At 38.5% G+C, this 18362-nt stretch overlaps 1 protein-coding gene across 1 annotated transcript in view; it reads left to right on the forward strand.

Moving 5' to 3' along the window:
- The window catches only part of SPTA1 (spectrin alpha, erythrocytic 1), a 161308-nt gene that overhangs the window by 29899 nt on the left and 113047 nt on the right, over positions 1-18362 (forward strand). The window contains exons 13-16 of the mRNA XM_054563351.1: positions 6988-7065; positions 7206-7361; positions 15711-15915; positions 17599-17780. Coding sequence (XP_054419326.1) covers positions 6988-7065; positions 7206-7361; positions 15711-15915; positions 17599-17780 — 621 coding nt within the window. The remainder of the gene's footprint in view (positions 1-6987; positions 7066-7205; positions 7362-15710; positions 15916-17598; positions 17781-18362) is intronic.

An 18362-nucleotide genomic window follows, 5' to 3' on the forward strand; every position in this document is an offset into this window, starting at 1 on the left:
GGGACAACTGTAATTGAACAATAATAAAAAATGGGAAATAAAGAAATGGGCAAAAGAACTGAATAAACACTTCTCCAAGGAAGAAATACATAGGACCCATAGACTTATGAAAAAATGCTCAACATCATTAATCATGAGAGAAATGCAAATTAAAACCACAATGAGATATCACTTGCCAGAATAGATACCATCAATAAACAACAAACAAGTGTTGGTGAGGGTATGAAGAAAAGAGAACCCTAGTGCACTGTTTGTGGGAGTGCAGTCAGGCACAGCCACTGTGGAAAACAATGTGGAGGATTCACAAAAAATTAAAAATGGAACTCCCTTTCAACCCAGAAATTCCACTTCTGGGAATATATCCTAAGGATCCCAAAACACCAATACAAAAAATATATATGTGCCCCTGTGTTCTTGGCAGTGCTATTTACAATAGTCAAGATTTGGAAACAGCCTAAGAGCCCATCATTAAATGAATGGATAAAAATAATCTGGTACATTTACACAATGGAATATTATGCAGAAGTAAAAAATAAGAAACTCTTATGTTTTTGCAGCATGGATGGGCCTGAAGAATATTATGCTAAGTGGATTAAGCCAGTCAGTAGAAGACAAATACCACATGATCCCACTTATATGTGGAATCTAATGAACACAATAAACTAATGAACAAAATAGGAACAGAAGCTTAGATACATGAAACTGCCAGAAGGGAGGGAGAGGTGGGATGAGAGATGGTGAAGGGATTAACAAAAGAATATTTATGCACAACCAATGGACATGAACAACAATATGGAGACTGACTTAGGAAAGGAAAAAGGTGGGGCTGGTTGGAGGTGGGGAAAGGGAGAAAAAGTGGTAACAACTGTAATAACATGAATAAATATAAAAAATAAATAAAGGCCTTACATGGCAAGCCCTCAGTTAAAATCATACTTAATGATCAGTCAGGCAAGAGAAAGAAATAAAAGAATCAAGTGATTCCCCTGCTGAGACTATACCCTAAGGACACCAAAACGCCAATACTAAAGAACCTATGCACCCCAATGTTCATAGAAGCACAATTTACAATAGGCAAGTGTTGGAAGCAACCTAAATGCCCATCAGTAGATGATTGGATCAAAAAGTAATGGTACATATACACAATGGAATACTGCGCAGCAGAAAGAAAAAAAGAACTACTACACTTCGCAACAGCATGGATGGAACTCGAGAGCATTATGCTAAGCGAAATAAGCCAGGGGGCGAAAGACAAATACCACATGATCTCACCTATAAGCGGAACCTAACCAACAAAACAAAGATGCAAGGAAAATAAGACCAGCAACACTGAAAGGAAAATAAATCAACAGAGACAAGAGGGAAGGAGGGAGTGGGGGCAAGGAAAAAGAAGGGAAGGGGAAAGTCAAGGAACATATATCAAGGACTCATGGACAAAACCAAAGGGGAAGAGCTGAGGGAGGGAAGGAGGGAGGGGGCTAGGGAAAGTGGTGGGGGGTAGGCAGAGACAAATGTATTTGAAAAAATAAATTAAAAAATAAATAAAATCTAAAAAGAAAGAAAAAAAAGGCAACCAAATTGGGAATTAAGAATTAAAACTTTCACTTTTAACAGATGGCATGATTCTTTATATTAAAAAAGCCCTAAAGATTCCCAAAATAATCTATTAGAAACAACAAACAAATGAGTAAAGTTGCAGAAAAATAATAGTAATCATTAATGTACAAAATGTCATTGCATACCTATATATTAAAATGAAATTCCAGAGAAAGAAATGGAAAAATATCCATTTGCAGTTGTTGTGAAAATAATAAAATACTAGAAATAAACTTAACAAAGCATGTAAATGAACTAGATACTGAAAACCACAAGGCATTATTAAAAGAGATTGAAAAGAACAAAAAGAAATTGAAAGATATTCCATGGTCAGGAATTGGAAGAACCAAAATAGTTAAAATAGCCATAATACCCAAAACAAAATATAGATTTAATTCAATCCTCATTAAAATCTAAATAGCATTTTTAAAGAATAGAGCAATAAATCATCATATTTGTGTAGAACCATGAAGGACTTCAAATAGCTGAAGCAATCATAAGGAAAAATATCAAAGACAGAGGTATTATACTCCCTGACTTCAAATTATACCACAAAGCAACAGTAATCAAAACAGCATGAAATGGACAGGAAAACAGACACACAAATGAGAGATCAGAATTAAACCAATATTATATAGGCAAATAATTTTTGACAAAGGATCCAAAAACATACAATGCAAAAAAGAAGACCTCTTCAATAAATGGTTCTGGGAACATTGGGAAGCCACTTGCAAAAGAATGAAATTAGACTACTGTTTGTCCCCATATACAAAAAAATATTTCAAAATGGATCTAAGACCTAAATACAAGACCTGAAACAATAAATTACATAAAAGAAAGCATAAATACTAAATTTATGGACTTTGATCTTTGAGTAGATTTTATGAATTTGACTTCAAAAGCATGGAAGTCAAAGGCAAAAATAAATGAATGGGACTCTATCAAACTAAAAAGCTTGTGCACAGTAAAGGAAACCATCAACAAAACAAAAAGGCAACCAAGAAAATTGGAGAAGATGTTTGCAAAGAAGAGCCCTGACAGAGGGTATATATACAAAGTATAAAAAGAACTCATTCAACTCAACCCCAGAGCACAGTGCATACTGTGCTTAAAGAGAGGAAGAATTAACATTATTAAAATGTCTATACTACTCAAAGCAATCTATAGATTTAATGCAATTCTTATCAAAATACAAATGGAGTTTTTCAGAGAACTAGAACAAATAATTCAAAATTTATATGAAACCACAAAAGACCCTGAATAACCACAACAATCTTGAAAAAAGGGACAAAATTGCAGGCATTACACTTTCTGATATTAAACTGTACTACAAAGCTATAGTAATCAAAACAACATGGTGCTGGCATAAAAACAGACACATAAATCAACAGAACAAAACAGAAAGCCCAGAAATGATCAATTATGGACATTTACTATTTGACAATGGAGGCTAGAAAATACAATTTGCTAAAGACTGTCTATTCAAATAATGGTGTGTCTTGAAAGTACTGGATAGATGCATGAAAAAATAATCTATACCGCCCTTTTACACTATATACAAAAATAAACCCAAAGTGAATTAAAAACTTAAATGTAATATTAAAAGCCATAAACCTTTTAGAATAAAACACAGGCAGTAAAATCTCTGATATTTCTCTTTGTGATTTTTTTTTTTTTTTGGATAATGTATCTCATTGTGCAAGGGAAACAAAAAGAAAAATAAACAAATAAGATTGCATCAAACTAATTTTTTCACAGCAACAACAAAATAGGCAGCCTACTGAATATAAGACATCATTCTGTAATAATGCATTTTATCAGAATTAAAAACCAAAAGTTATAATCCAGACATACAACTCAATACACACACACACAAACAACAAATAATCCAATTAAAAAATGGCAGAGGATCTGAATAGACACTTCTCCAAAGAAGACATATAGATGGACAATAAATATATAAAATATGTTCAACATCACTAATCATCAGGGAAATGCATATTAAATCTATACTAAGATATCTCACATCTGTCAGAATGGCTATCATCAGTAAATCAATAAACAAATGGTGAAGAAATGTGAAGAAAAAGAAATTCTGCTGCACTGTTCATGGTAATGCACATTGGTGCAGCCACTATGGAAAACATCGTGGAGGTTTTTCAAAAAATATAAAATAAAACTATTTTAAGTTCAGCATAGGGTATATAGTCAACAATATTGTAATAAGTTTGTATGGTGTCAGTTGGTTACTATAATTATCAAGGAGTGGTACTAGAATTATCTTTGTAAATGCCTGCCAAGATGGAGGCATAAGTAGACATGCCTAGTCTCCTTGCACAACCAATCTAAAAATGAAAAACAACCAGAAATGCCAGAAAATTGAACTACATGGAAGTCCAACAACTAAGGAATTAAAGAAGACATATTCATCAAGATGGGGAGGAGGGTCAGAGACAGGGAGCTGGGGTGGAGAGGACTCAGTGTGGCATGGCAAGACAATGGTGAGACAGCAGTGGAGGTGGCTGGCAGAATGGGTGGTCCCACATTCATGTGTGGCAGATAAAAACCAGGAAAGACAACTGAGGAGTGAGCAATCCCAGGCCCAGGCTAGACCACACAGCCCAAGGTTCAAGTGCTGGGTAAATAAAGCTTCATAACCTCAGGCTGTAAAAACCAGTGGGGGCTGACACAGAAGAAGAAGCTGCCAGTCTCTCAGGAGAGTCTGATTAAAAGACCCACAGGGTCCTAGACATACACAAACCATCCCTCACTGGGGGAACCAGAACCAGGGCAGCAGCTAGAAGGATGCCAGTTACTTACAGGAAGTGGGTGAAGTGACTGGAAGTAGGGCAAGAGCTCAGCAAGTGGCATTGTTCCTTCTCTGAACCCTCCCCCACATACAGGGCCACAAAGCAGTGAAGTGTGTTGCCCCACACTGGCGAATACCTAAGGCTCTGCCTCTTACAATATAACAGTTTTGCCAAGATGGAGTCAAAGCAGCTCTACCAAATGCACATAAATGGGAGGCTGCCAAATTAAGAAGACAAAGAAATATGGCCCAAATGAAAGAACAGGTCAAACTCCAGAAAAAAGAACTAAGTGACATGGAGATAGCCAACCTATCAGATGCAAAGTTCAAAACACTGGTGGTAAAGATGCTCAGAAAAATGACTGAATATGGCCCCAAAATAAAGGAAGAAGTGAAGGCTATACAAAGTGAAATAAATAAAAATATACAGGGAGCCAACATACAAAGGAAGGAAGCCATGATTGAAATCAACAAATTGGAAGAAAAGGAAGAAATAATCATTTACCTGGAACAGAAAAAAGAAACAAGAATTCAAAAAAAATGAGGAGAGGCTTAGAAACCTCTGGGACAACTTTAAACACACCAATGTCTGAATAACAAGGGTGCCAGAGGAGAAGAGGAAGAGCAAGAAATTGAAACTTATTTGAAAAAAAAGATGAAAGAAAAATTCCCCAATTTGGCAAAGGAAATAGACATAAAAGTCCAGGAAGCTCAGAGAGTCCCAAACAAGTTGGAACCAAAGTGGGCCACACCAAAACACATCATAATTAAAATGCCAAAGGTCGAAGATAAAGAGAGAATCTTAAAAGCAGCAAGAAAAAAGGGGAGAGTCACCTACAAAGGAGTCCCCATAAGACTATCAGTGATTTCACAAAGGATAAGTTTGTAATAAGTTTGTATGATTTCACAAAGGAAACATTACAGGCAAGGAGGGACTGGAGAGAGGTATTCAAAGTGATGAAAAGCAAGGATCTACATCCAAGATTACTCTATCCAGCAAAGCTATTATTTAGAATGGAAGGGCAGATAAAGTGCTTCCCAGACCAGGCAAAGCTAAAGGAGTTCATCATCACTGAGCTCTTATTATATGAAATGGTAAAGGGGCTTATCTAATAAAAAGATCAAAACTATAAACAGTAAAATGACAACAAACTCACAACTATCAACAATTGAATCTAAAAAAACAAAAACAAACTAAGCAAACAACTAGAACAGGAATAGAATCGTGGAAATGGAAATCACATGGAGGATTATCAGCAGGGAGGGGAAAAGGGAGAGTGGGAGAAATGGCACAGGGAATAAGAAGCATAATTGGTAGGTACAAAATGGCAAGGGATGTTAAAAATAGTATAGGGAATAGAGAAGTAAAAAAACTTACATATACAACCCATGAACATGAACTAAGGGGGGTTATTCCTAAAGGATTGAAGGTATTGAGTAGAGGCAGGCAAAGGGGAAAAATAGAACTGTAATAGCATAATCAATAAGATATACTTAATTTAAAAAGTAAAATAAAATAAAATAGAACTATTGTATGATCCAGAAATTCCATATATATATATATATATATATATATATATATATATTTTCAAAACACTAATTCAAAAAGACACATGTTCCCATATACTAATTGCAACATTATTTACAGTAGCCAAGATATGGAAGCAACCCAAGTGCCCATGAATAGATGCAATAAAGAACACATGGTTCATATATACAATGGAATATTACTCAGCCATAAAAAGAATGAAATATTATCATTTGCAACAATATGGATGATCCTAGAGTGTATAATGCTAAGGGAAATAAGTTAAAGACAAATACCATATGATTTCACTTATATGTGGAATCAAAAGTACAGAATAAACAAACAAACAAATTTGATACAGACTCATAGATACAGAGAACAGACTGATGGTTGCCAGACAGGGAGGAGATGGGAAACTAAGTGAAATATTTAAAGAAATTAATAAGTACAAATTGGTTGTTACATAATAGTCATGGCGTGTAAAGTTCAGCATAGGGTATATAGTTAACAATATTGTAAGTTTGTATGGTGTCAGTTGGTTACTATAATTATCAAGGAGTATACTAGAATTATCTTTGTAAATTATATAATTGTCTAACCACTATGATGTACACTTGAAACTAATACAACATATTAAATGTCAATCATAATTGAAAATTTTAAAAAATTACCTCTACAACTTTGACTCCTCTATTTGTGTGGGTAGGAATATATAATTATCTATGGTCATTAGGAAACTCATGGGACCAGTATGCTAGATATAAATGCATATATACATGATAGGTCATAGATAGGTAAACAGATTGATAGACTGGCTATTGGACATTGTTATATCAATACTACTTGCTTTTAAAAATTTAAGAACAGATCAGATATTCACCTTGCGACATCAGAATTCACTATCACATTATGCAATTTATAACAGAAATTAGAGGCAGGGCCTCTTCCACTATACCATGATTCCTTCTTTAACTACTTTCCCAAACTTTTGCCACATACTCAGCAGACATTCAAGTAAAACAACCGTTTTGTCTTGTTTTGTTTTGTTTTTCAGACATTAGACAAGACCGCAACCAAACTGATTGACAAGGATCACTATGATTCAGAGAACATTGCTGCTCTCCGGGATGGGGTATATTCAAGAGCTCATATGTGCCTGGCTGTGTATTAGTGTCAGGGAGTGTGTTGAGGGCATGGTGACCAATGTTAATAGTGAATTTCATGTGCCCACATTTTGTTTAGCTGACAATAAGTTTGCTCATGATTTTGCAGCTGTTGGCTCGGCGGGATGCTCTACGTGAAAGGGCTGCCACTCGACGCAGATTGCTGGAAGATTCATTGCTTCTACAGCAACTGTATCAGGACTCAGATGACCTGAAGAACTGGATCAACAAGAAGAAAAAGTTGACAGATGATGAAGATTATAAGGTAGGTGGGCGTTCTCTCCCTGGTCATATTAATCAGAACTAAGTTTCATGGAATTACAGTCTTTAAGCTGAAAGGACCATAGTGTTCAGTTAGTAAGCCTTATTTTATTGATGAGGAGACGGAATCCCAGAGAAGGGAAATTATTTTTTTAAGGCTATATCTAGTCAAGAGCCAAAAACTTAGTTTCTGGCCCTGGCTGGTGTGGCTGAGTGGAGTGAGTGCTGGCCTGCTAACCGAAAGGTTGCTGGTTCAATTCCCAGTCAGGGCACATGCCTGGGTTGTGGGTCAGTTTCCCAGTGCTCAAGAAGCACCACACATTGATGATTCTCTCTCTCTCCCTCCCTCCCTTCTCCTCTATCTAAAAATAAATAAATAAAACCTTTAAAAAATCTACTTTCTGGTTTTCCTATACATTGCTACCCATCATCCTTTTTTTTCCTGACACAATTTCATATGCTCCTTAAGTAGAATTGGGTAATAGAGGCACTACTCCCTATTTAGCTTTTCATTGTCCCTTTATCACCTTTTCTCCTCCCCTCTACACCCTCATAGTAAAAAGACAGTGTGTTTATAACGTACCTTCAAATTTACTGGAAGCTACTTGGAACTCAAAAGTAACCAAAGGGCTTGGTATAATATAGATTTATAAAGCTCTGTAGCTGGAAAGGAAAAACTCCTAATTTACAGGTGAGAAAACCAAGGATAAAAATTGTGAAATAAGTTTCCCAAAATAATCCAATTATTTAGAAGGCTGTTTAACATAAGGAAATTAGAGGCATGAATTACTGAGAAGGTAAACTGGATTTGAATTTTCTCCCTCTTTCTTTTTTAAAGTAATACAGTTCTCTTTATTTTTAAGTTGTAATACTTTATATAAATTATTATGTATAATCCTAAAAATGAGAAACTGTATTTTTTATTTTATTTTTTCCCCAAGCATTTACCTATTTATTTATTTATTAAATACATTTGTCTCTGTCTCCCCACCACCATTTTCCCTTGTCCCTTCCTTCCTACCCTCCCCCAGCTCTTCCCCTTTGGTTTTGTCCATGAGTCCTTGCTACATGTTCCTTGACTTTCTACTTCCCTTCACTTTACCTGCCCCCCCTTTCCCTTTTGTCTCTGTGGTTGCTTTTCCTTTCAGTGTTCCTGGTCTTATTTTCCTTCCATCTTTGTATTGTTGGTTAGGTTCCGCTTATAGGTGAGATCATATGGTATTGGTCTTTCACCCCCTGGCTTATTTCGCTTAGCATGATGCTCTCCAGTACCACCCATGCTGTCGCGGAATTTAGTAGTTCTTTTTTTTCTTTCTGATGCATAGTATTCCATTGTGTACATGTACCATAACTTTTTGATCCAATCATCTACTGATGGGCATTTAGATTGCTTCCAACACTTGGCTATTGTAAATTGTGCTGCTATGAATATTGGGGTGCATAGGTTCTTTTGTATTGGTGTTTTGGTGTTCTTAGGGTATAGTGCCAGCAGGAAAATCACTGGATCAAAAGGCAGTTCAGTTCCATTTTCAGATTTTTGAGGAAATTTCACACTGCTTTCCACAGTGGCTGCACCAGTCTGCGTTCCGACCAACAGTGGACTAGGGTTCCCTTTCCTCCATAGCCTCCCAGCACCTATTGTTTGTTGATCTGTTTATGATGGCCATTCTGACCCGTGTGAGGTGGTACCTAATGACGGTTTTAATCTGCATTTCTCTGAAGGCTATTGATGCTGAGAATACTTTCAAATGCCTCTGGGCCCTCTGTATCTCCTCCTTGGAAAAGCATCTGCCCAGGTCCTTTGCCCATTTTTTGATTGGATCGTTTGTCTCCTTGGAGTGGAGTCTAGTGAGTTCTTTATATATCTTGGAGATCAAACCTCTATCTGATGTATCATTAGCAAATATATTTTCTCATACGGTTGGCTCCCTTTTCATTTTGTTGATGTTTTCTGTTGCCCTGCAGAAGCTTCTTATTTTGATGAAGTCCCACTTGTTTATTCTTTCCTTTATGTCCCTTGCTTTAGGAGACATATCAGTGAAACAATTGCTGTGTGGGATATCTAAGAGTTTCCTGCCAATGTTCTCCTCTAGGGCTTTGATGGTGTTGTGACATATTTAAGTCTTTTATCCATCTTGAGTTTATTTTTGTGTATGATGTCAGCTGATGATCCAATTTCTGTTTTTTGCATGGAGCCATCCAGCTCTCCCAACACCATTTGTTGAAGAGGCTATTATTGCTCCATTTTATGCTTCTGCCCCCTTTGTCAAATATTAGGTGCCCATATAGACCTGGGCTTATTTCTGGGCTTCCTATTCTGTTCCACTGGTCTATGGGTCTGTTCTTGTGCCAGTACCAGATTGTTTTCAGTATAGTGACTTTGTAGTAGAGTTTGATGTCCAGTATTGTGATCCCTCCTACTTTGTGTTTCTTTCTCAAAATTGCTGCAGCTATTCGGGGTCATTTATGGTTCCATATAAATTTTTGAAATGTCTGTTCTCTTTCTGTGAAATACGTCATTGGTATCTTAATAGGGATTGGGTTGAATCTATAAATTGCTTTGGGTAGTATGGACATTTTGAGGATATTAATTCTTCCAATCCATGAGCACGGTATATGCTTCCATTTATTTGTGTCTTCCTTATTTCTTTTTTCAATGTTGTATAGTTTTCTGCATACAGGTCTTTTGTGTTTGGTTAAATTTATGCCTAGGTACTTTATTTTTCTTCTTGCTATATCGAATGGTATTTTTTCTCTGATTTCTTCTTATTCTATTGCATTGCTGGAGTACAAAAATGTCTTTGATTTCTAAATGTTGACATTGTATCCTGCTGTTTTTCCAAATTCACTTATTAGGTTGAGGAGTTTGTTGGTAGAGTCTACAGGGTTCTCTATGTACACTATCATGTCATCTGCAAACAATGATAGCTTTACTTCCTGCTTTCCTATTTGGATGCCTTTTATCTCTTTCTCTTGTCTGACTGCTGTGGCTTGGACTTCCAATACGATGTTGAAAAGAAGCAGTGAGAGCGGATATCCTTGTCGTGTTCCTGAATTAGTGGGAAAGCTTTCAGTTTTTGCTTGTTGAGTATGATATTGGCTGTAGGTTTTTCATATATGGCCTTTATTACATTGAGGAATGCCCCATGTATTCCCATTTTGCTGAGTGTTTTGATCATAAATGGGTGCTGTACCTTGTCAAATGCTTTTTCTGCATCTATCGAGAGGATCATGTGGTTTTTGTCTTTTCTTTGATTTATGTGGTGTATCACGTTTACTGATTTGCATATATTGAACCATCCCTGCATCCCTGGGATGAATCCCACTTGATCGTGGTGGATAATCTTTTTAATGTATTGCTGGATGCAGTTTGCCAATATTTTGTTGAGGATTTACCGTCTATGTTCATCAGTGAAATTGGCCTGTAGTTTTCTTTCTTTGTAGGGTCTCTATCTGGTTTTGGGATCAGGGTGATGCTGGCCTCAGAAGGAGTCTGGGAGTCTTCCCTCCTCTTGGATTTTTTTGAATAGTCTGAGAAGGACAGGCGTTAGCTCTTCCTTAAATGTTTTGTATAATTCTCCTGTGAAACCGTCTGGCCCTGGGCTTTTGTGTGTCAGGAGTTTCTTGATTAGTGCTTCAATTTCCCCAGCTGTAATTGGTCTGTTCAAGCTTTCTGTTTCTTCCTAGTTCAGTGTTGGAAGATTATACTTTTCTAAAAATTTGTCCATTTCATCAAGATTTTCAAATTTCTTGGCATATAATTGTTCGTAATAGTTTCTGATGATCATTTGTATTTCTGTGGTATCAGTTGTTATTTCATCTCTTTTGTTTCTGATATTATTAATTTGGGTCCTCTCCCTTTTTTTCTTGATGAGTCTGCTTAAAGGCTTGTCAATTTTATTTATCTTTTCAAAGAACGAGCTTCTGGATTGGTTGATCCTTTGAATTGTTCTTTTTGTCTCTATGTCATTCAGTTCTGCTCTAATCTTGAATATTTCCTTCTGTCTCCTTGCTCTGGGATTTATTTGCTGTTGTTTCTCCAGTTCTTGAAGTTGTAGTGTTAGGTCTTTTATTTGAAATGTTTCTATATTTTTTAGGTATGCCTGTATTGCTATGAACTTCCCTCTCAGGACTGCCTTTGCTGTGTCCTATAGGATTTGGACCATTGTCCGTTCATTTTCATTTGTTTCCAGAAATTTTCTGATTTCTTCTCTTATCTCATTATTGACCCATTCATTGTTTATTAGTGTACTGTTCAGTCTCCATGAGTTTGCAAGTTTTTGAAGTTTTTCTTTGAGGTTGAATTCGAATTTCAAGGCCTTGTTGTCTGAGAAAAAGTTTGGTATAATTTCAATTTTCCTGAATTTGCTGAGGTTTGCTTTGTGTCCTATCATGTGGTCTACCTTTGAAAAACTGCCATGAGCATTTGAAAAGAATATGTATTTTTCTTCTTTGGGATGTAAGGTTCTATATATGTCAGTTCAGTCTCTTTGATTCAGTGTGTCATTCTGCGCCTCAATATGTTTATCAATGTTTTGTTTGGAGGATCTGTCCATTTTTGACAGTGGGGTGTTGAAATCCCCTACTAACAGTGTGTTTCTGTCTATACCTTTTTTGCAGTCATCCAACAATTTCCTTATGAACTTGGGGGCTCCTATATTGGGAGCATATAAGTTTACAATGTTGATGTCTTCTTGATAGACTCTTACTTTAAGTATTATAAACTGCCCCTCTGGGTCTCTCTTTATGACCTTTGTTTTGAAATCTACTTTGTCTCACACAAGTATGGCAACCCCGGCCTTTTTCTTATGCTCATTTGCTTGGAATAATTTTTTCCATCCCTTTACTTTCAATCTGTGTAAGTCTCTTGCTCTGAGGTGGGTTTCTTGTAGGCAGCAAGTGTGTGGGTCATGTTTTCTTATCCATTCTGCTACCCTGTATCTTTTGATTGGGGCATTTAGTCCACTCACATTGAGAGATATTACTGATAGAAACTTACTCATCTTTTCTCTTTGTACCTGTGTTCCTCTCTCTCTCATTCTTTTCCTTCATCGGTTTAAACCAGTCCCCTTAGCATATCTTGGAGTGCTGGTTTGGTAGAGATGTATTCTTTTAGCCTTCTCTTGTCTGGGAAACTCAGTAATTCCCCTTCTATTGTAATGGAGAGCCTAGCTGGGTAGAGCAGCCTTGGCTGTAGGCCCTTGCTTTTCATAGCTTGGAATATTTGTTGCCATTCCCTTCTGGCTTGTAGTGTTTCTGTTGAGAAGTCAGCTCCTAGGCATATCAGGGCCCCCTTGTATGTTCCTTTCTCCTTCTCCCTTGCTGCCTTCAGGATTCTCTGTCTTTGACATTTGTCATTTTAATGACGATATGTCTTGGAGTGGACCTCTTTGAGTCCCTCTTGAGTGGGGTCCGCTGTGCCTCCTGGATCCATGAGAGCCTTTCTCTCCTCAAATTAGGAAAATTTTCCATCATTACTTTTTCGAGGAGGTTCTCTATCCCTTGCTCCTCTTCTTCTCCTTCTGGTATCCCTATTATATGGGTATTATTGCTTTTCAGGTTGTCCTGCATTTCCCTCAATGCCGCTTCATTCTTTTTGAGTCTTTTTTCCATTTCTTGTTCTTTCTGGGCGCTTCTTTCTACCTTGTCCTCCATCTCACTGATTCGTTCCTCGGCTTCATCCAGCTTGCTTTGGATCCCTCTACTGTGTTCTTCCATTCAGAAATGATATTCTTCATATCCTCTTGTGTCTTCTTGATAGTTTCTATGTCCTTTTCCAGGCTGATATAGTTTTCTGTAAGATCCTGATAGTTTCTCTGCAGTTTCTCATAGTTCTCTTTGAGCTGGCTGAGCTCATTGAGCTTCCTTAGAAGCATTGTTTTGAATTCAGTATCTGATAGTTCCCTTGCCTCTATTTCATTTAGCTCTCTCTGTGGGGAGTCCCCTTTTCCACTCATTTGGGGGGAACTTCTTTTTCTTCCCATTTTTATGAGAGTCTGTTAAGTATTTTTGTTCTTTACTTTTCTTTCTCGGCCTGCCTCTGATTATGTCAGTTGTTGACCCTATAAGACCTTGAGTTGTGTGTTTGAGACTTCCAGGAATCTACTGTCTGTGTCTGACTCCTGCTTGGAGTAGCTCTGTGACCCCTTCGGTCATGGCTGGGCTGTTTTTGGGATTTCTCTGCACTCTCACGTGGGCTCCTTGAGCTGCCTCCCTGTGCGGCAGGATCCCCCGCCTGCCTGGGCTCGCATGTGCTTGCCCCAGACCAGGGGGCTTATTCGCGACATTGGGTACTCATTTGGCCCCCCTGGCTTTCAAGCTCTGCGGCACTGGTCAGTTTAGGGTCTCCTATTGTGTATTTTCCCCTCTTTTGGCTCTTTGGGTGCGTTGCTTGACCTTGCCAAATGGGGACTAAGGAAATGGGAGGAAATCAGCTCCAGGACTCTCTGGTTAATCCTGTCTCTGGTCTCTCCTCCAGGGACTCTGGGCAGCTCTACTAATTCTGTGGGCCGCTCCGCAATCGTGGGCAGGCGGGTCAATTTACGCCTGTCTTTGCCGCTCTGTGCACTCCCTTGCAGGCAGAATCAGTGCCAGTTTGTGTGAGGCCTTGCCGGTCATTGCAAGCGTTCGCCAGCCCGCGCAGGTCACACCCACGCTCGCCAACCCTCCCCGGTCACTCAGCGCAAGTGTGTGCACCTGCATTGGGTGTTTTGGGCATGTCTATGTGTGCTTTTCGGCTTTTGGCTCTTTGGTGGTATGGTCTCTTCCCACGCAATGGAGACTACGGCAAGGAGAAGGAGTTGGGACACCCTGGTTCCTCCTCCCATTCTTTCCCCAATGCCTCAGTTTCTAGTCTCTCCTCAGGGGTGTCTGGGCAGTTCTGTGACCCCTTCAGCCAAGGATCCACCCCCTGTGCGGACTGCGTTTCAATCGCAGGCAGTCTGGTTCGTGCGCGTCCCACTTCTGCCTCTTTGTGGTCGTGCCTTTCCAGGCCACAATGGAGACTACAGAATGGGGAGGTAGTCAGGACTCCCCGGTTCCTCCTCCCATTCTTTCCCCAACACCTCTGTCTCCAGTCTCCCCTCAAGGCTCTCCCAGCCAGTCTGCACTCAGCCCCGCAGCTCACACGCGTACAAGCTGTGTGTGTAGTAGACAAAAGGCATGAAAATTGATTCCCTTATGCCTGAGCAAGATGGTAGGTGTGCCATCAATGGGGCTCCACTGGCCGCTGTGTCAGTTCTCTTCACAAAGTTTTCCTCACCAGTCTTTTCCCAGGCACCAGCCCACCCTGCTGCCACCTCTACCCAGAGATCAAGAAGGGTGGCTGCCACTGCAACTTTTGCGTTTGCCTTTTAAATGTCTCTTTGCATCCCCAGCCACCTGTCTCTGGCAGAGAGCACCCCTAAGCTTTTTGGGGTTGCGTTTTGTCTGTATTTTCTTGGCTTTAGCTGCTGTAGTTTAGGGGTTCCTGTTTATGATTCAGACCCCGTTCTTCTCGGGGGAAGCTAACTGGCTGTTTCAATGTCCCTCTGGTGCCGGTGCCCATGGGCAGCCAGGGCACCCTCTCGAGCCTCCACTGCACTTCTCACCTGTTGGGATGTGTGAGAGTAGAATCCACTGTCCACAGCTCCAAGGCTCCTCTCCCACTATCACTCCACTGCTTTCCAGGTGATTACTCCATTATTTAGTTGCAATTCCAGTTTGGTTTTGGGAGGAGGTCAGCGCGACTCCCATTCACTCCTCCGCCATCTTCTCTCAGAAAGTCTCTCCCTCTTTTTTTTAGTTTGTGTTATTTTGGGAACTTTCTGAATTATCATTTAGTCTTAAATGTATACCTCAGACCCTTTTGTTAATATTTTTGTAAAACTATGAGAACTACTACCTTATCTTTGCCTTTTAGTCTTTAAAATCAGCACCATTTGCTTGTGGTCTGTAAAGGAGTTATTGTTCTAATGCATTTATAGTACGCACATCTTCTCTGTATCAGGCAAAAAGATGGATGATAGTTATACTAGAATAGAAATGGAATATAATTTTCATCATTCATGACAGCTATGATTGTTACTTCTTGTATGGGGTGTCATATTCAAAGTGAACTTCGGGCAATATCCTGGCTCAGTAGAAATAAACACTGGGCTAGATTAGCCATGCCTATCACATGTGTAGATGGAAGAATTGGTCCCATGAGTTTCCTAATCATTCTCTGTCTCTGTACTTGAACAAGGACAGGTATGCCTTCTATCTTCTCCTTAGTACACCGTAAGAAATAACTCCTGTCTTCAAAATGATTTCCCCTCATTCTTCAAGTAATAATTTTCTCTTCTTTCTTTTTTTTTTTTCCACTTTGTCTCAGGATACTCAAAACTTGAAGAGCCGGGTTCAAAAGCAGCAAGTCTTTGAAGAAGAATTGGCAGCTAATGAGATCCTACTCAATAACCTAAAGAAAACTGGCCAGGAGATGATTGAAGGTGGTCACTATGCCTCTGACAGTGTGGCTTTTCGTGTGAGTGAAGTTGCCAGCCTCTGGAGAGAACTGTTGGAGGCTACAGCACAGAAAGGTTAGAAGCAGAGGTTTTGTTGAAAGGCTAATTTCTAAATTCTGAAACCTAACCACTTTCACCTTTACCACCTTGAATTTACCTGGTGACCTCTGTGAGAAAGGATGTTCCTTACTTGCTTCCACATGTCTTCTTCCATTGGTCAAGAAGATTTTGAAATTCAACTTAAATTTATAACACTATATATTTACAAAATTTTAGGTTTCCTTCATACATGTAGCTTTTTTTTACTGAAACTAGTTTTGTTTTTTTCATTTTCCTTTAATTTAAAAAATTTTTTGAATAAATATACTGCAACCATGAATTCTCTATTGTCTATGCACCTAAAACTAATGTCCTTAAATTTTGGTTCCATAAATAAGACAAGATATAATGACCCAGGTAAATTAAACATTGAAAGATTGTCAGTGCCACATGTGATGTTTCCACAGTATTTCATTTTATAAGTTGGGCTTGACTTTTTTCCTGTTTTTGAAGTGCCCAGTCTGTGCTGTAAGCTCTTAAATATTTTTTCCTTATATGTACTACAATGTTTCTACTAACATTTAAACTGAGCTCTTCCAGTGGACAATTGACCAAGAATCACAATTAACACAAATAATGAGGTTCTATTGTTAATATTTTCCCTGTTGTAAACATTCTCTGTGGAGATGACTTTGCCCTGGTTCTGGAATAGGTATAGCATATTGATTTTGTTTATGTCATTCTGATTTTTGATTTAGGAAAACAATTAACTTGACTATAACAATAAGAAATCTCAACTACTCCCCACCATCAGGAGATACAGTAATTGTTACAAAGAAATAATGTAAATCATTGCTATGAGGTCATAGAATAACAAATTTGGGAACAGTATGCATAATCAAGAAATTTTTGGAAGAGAAAATTGTGGGACATGGTTTGTGTTGAAGGACAGGCATTAAGAAGTAGCTAATAAAATTCTGAGGAGGACATTTATAAAAAAAGAATTCAGTAAGCCAGGGGGCGAAAGACAAATATCATATGATCTCACCTGTAAGCAGACCCTAACAAACAATGCAAAGATGCAAGGAAAATAAGACCAACAACACTGAAAGGAAAAGAAACGAACAGAGACAAGAGGGATGGAGGGAGGTGGGGGCGGGGAAAAGGAAGGGAATGGGAGGGTCGGGGAACATGTAGCAAGATCTCATGGACAAAACCAAAGGGGAAAGATTGAGGGAGGGAGTGAGAGAGGGGTCAGGGGAAGGTGGTGGGGGGAAGGCAGAGACAAATGTATTTGAAAAAATAAAGAAAATAAATTTAAAAAAAAAGAAAATAATTAAACTAAGCTAACCCCAAGTTTTATACTTCTCTTGGAAATTTCAGTGTTTGAATTTGAATCCCTTTGAAAAGGAGGTCTAAATAAAAAGCAATAAATAACATATGATATTTCCCAGGCTGTTTAAAATCTAAGTAAACAGTGCTGTACCTCATTGGGAATGAAATTAACTGTTTTTCTTAGTTTGAGAACACTACTTTATCAAAAACAATACCACCAAGTTCTACAAATTCAAGATGACTTCTTGTATGATTTTATATGATAGGTATATATTTTCCCATTGGATTATCAAAATATTAAATTTCTCAAGTTGATGGAAGGTATATTACCTTGTAATTAGAAGCAGTCATTGTACCTGTCTTATACTTAATGTCTTCTCCCAGGAACTCAGTTGTATGAAGCTAACAAGCAGCTGCAATTTGAAAATAATGCAGAAGACCTTAAGCGCTGGCTAGAGGAGGTGGAGTGGCAGGCTACCTCTGAAGATTATGGGAAAGGCCTGGCTGATGTACAGAATCTACTCAGGAAACACAGCCTCTTGGAGTCTGGTGTGGCTTCTCGTCAGGTTTGTTGCTAGCTCTTTGACCAGAGGTAGGCCAAAGCACTTATATATGTGTTGCACAAACTCATAGTAAGTAATTATTATTAAGAGAAAGAGATCAACAAAATAAAGGTTACCTGGTGTCTCTTTTCAGAACCCCATGGCTGATATAATATTTTATTGACTTATCTTGTTTTTTAATCATTCACATACAGTTGTCTCTACTTTCCCCTTACCACTCTCTCCTGCACCATTCTCCTCCACCTCCCACCCTCAATCCTACCCACCTTTGGCTTTGTCCATGGATCCTTTATACACGTTCTTTGAAGACCCCTCTTTTCTTTCTCCCATAATCCTTCTCCCCCCTCCCCTTTGGTCACTTCACTTTGTTCTTTATCTCAATATCTCTGGTTATATTTTTGCTTGCTTGTTTGTTTTGCTGATTAGGGTCCATTTATAGGTGAGATCCTATGGTATTTGTCTTTCACCATCTGGCTTACTTCACTTAGCATAATACTCTCCAGTTCTATCTATGCTGTCACAAAGGGTAGGAGTTCCTTCTTTCTTTCTGTTGCATAGTACTCCATTATGTAAATGTACCATAGC

This window comes from Pteronotus mesoamericanus, unplaced genomic scaffold (genome assembly GCF_021234165.1).
Source record: "Pteronotus mesoamericanus isolate MK-2021 breed Mesoamerican mustached bat unplaced genomic scaffold, CSHL_Meso_final scaffold_705, whole genome shotgun sequence".
Classification (NCBI taxonomy): domain Eukaryota; kingdom Metazoa; phylum Chordata; class Mammalia; order Chiroptera; family Mormoopidae; genus Pteronotus; species Pteronotus mesoamericanus.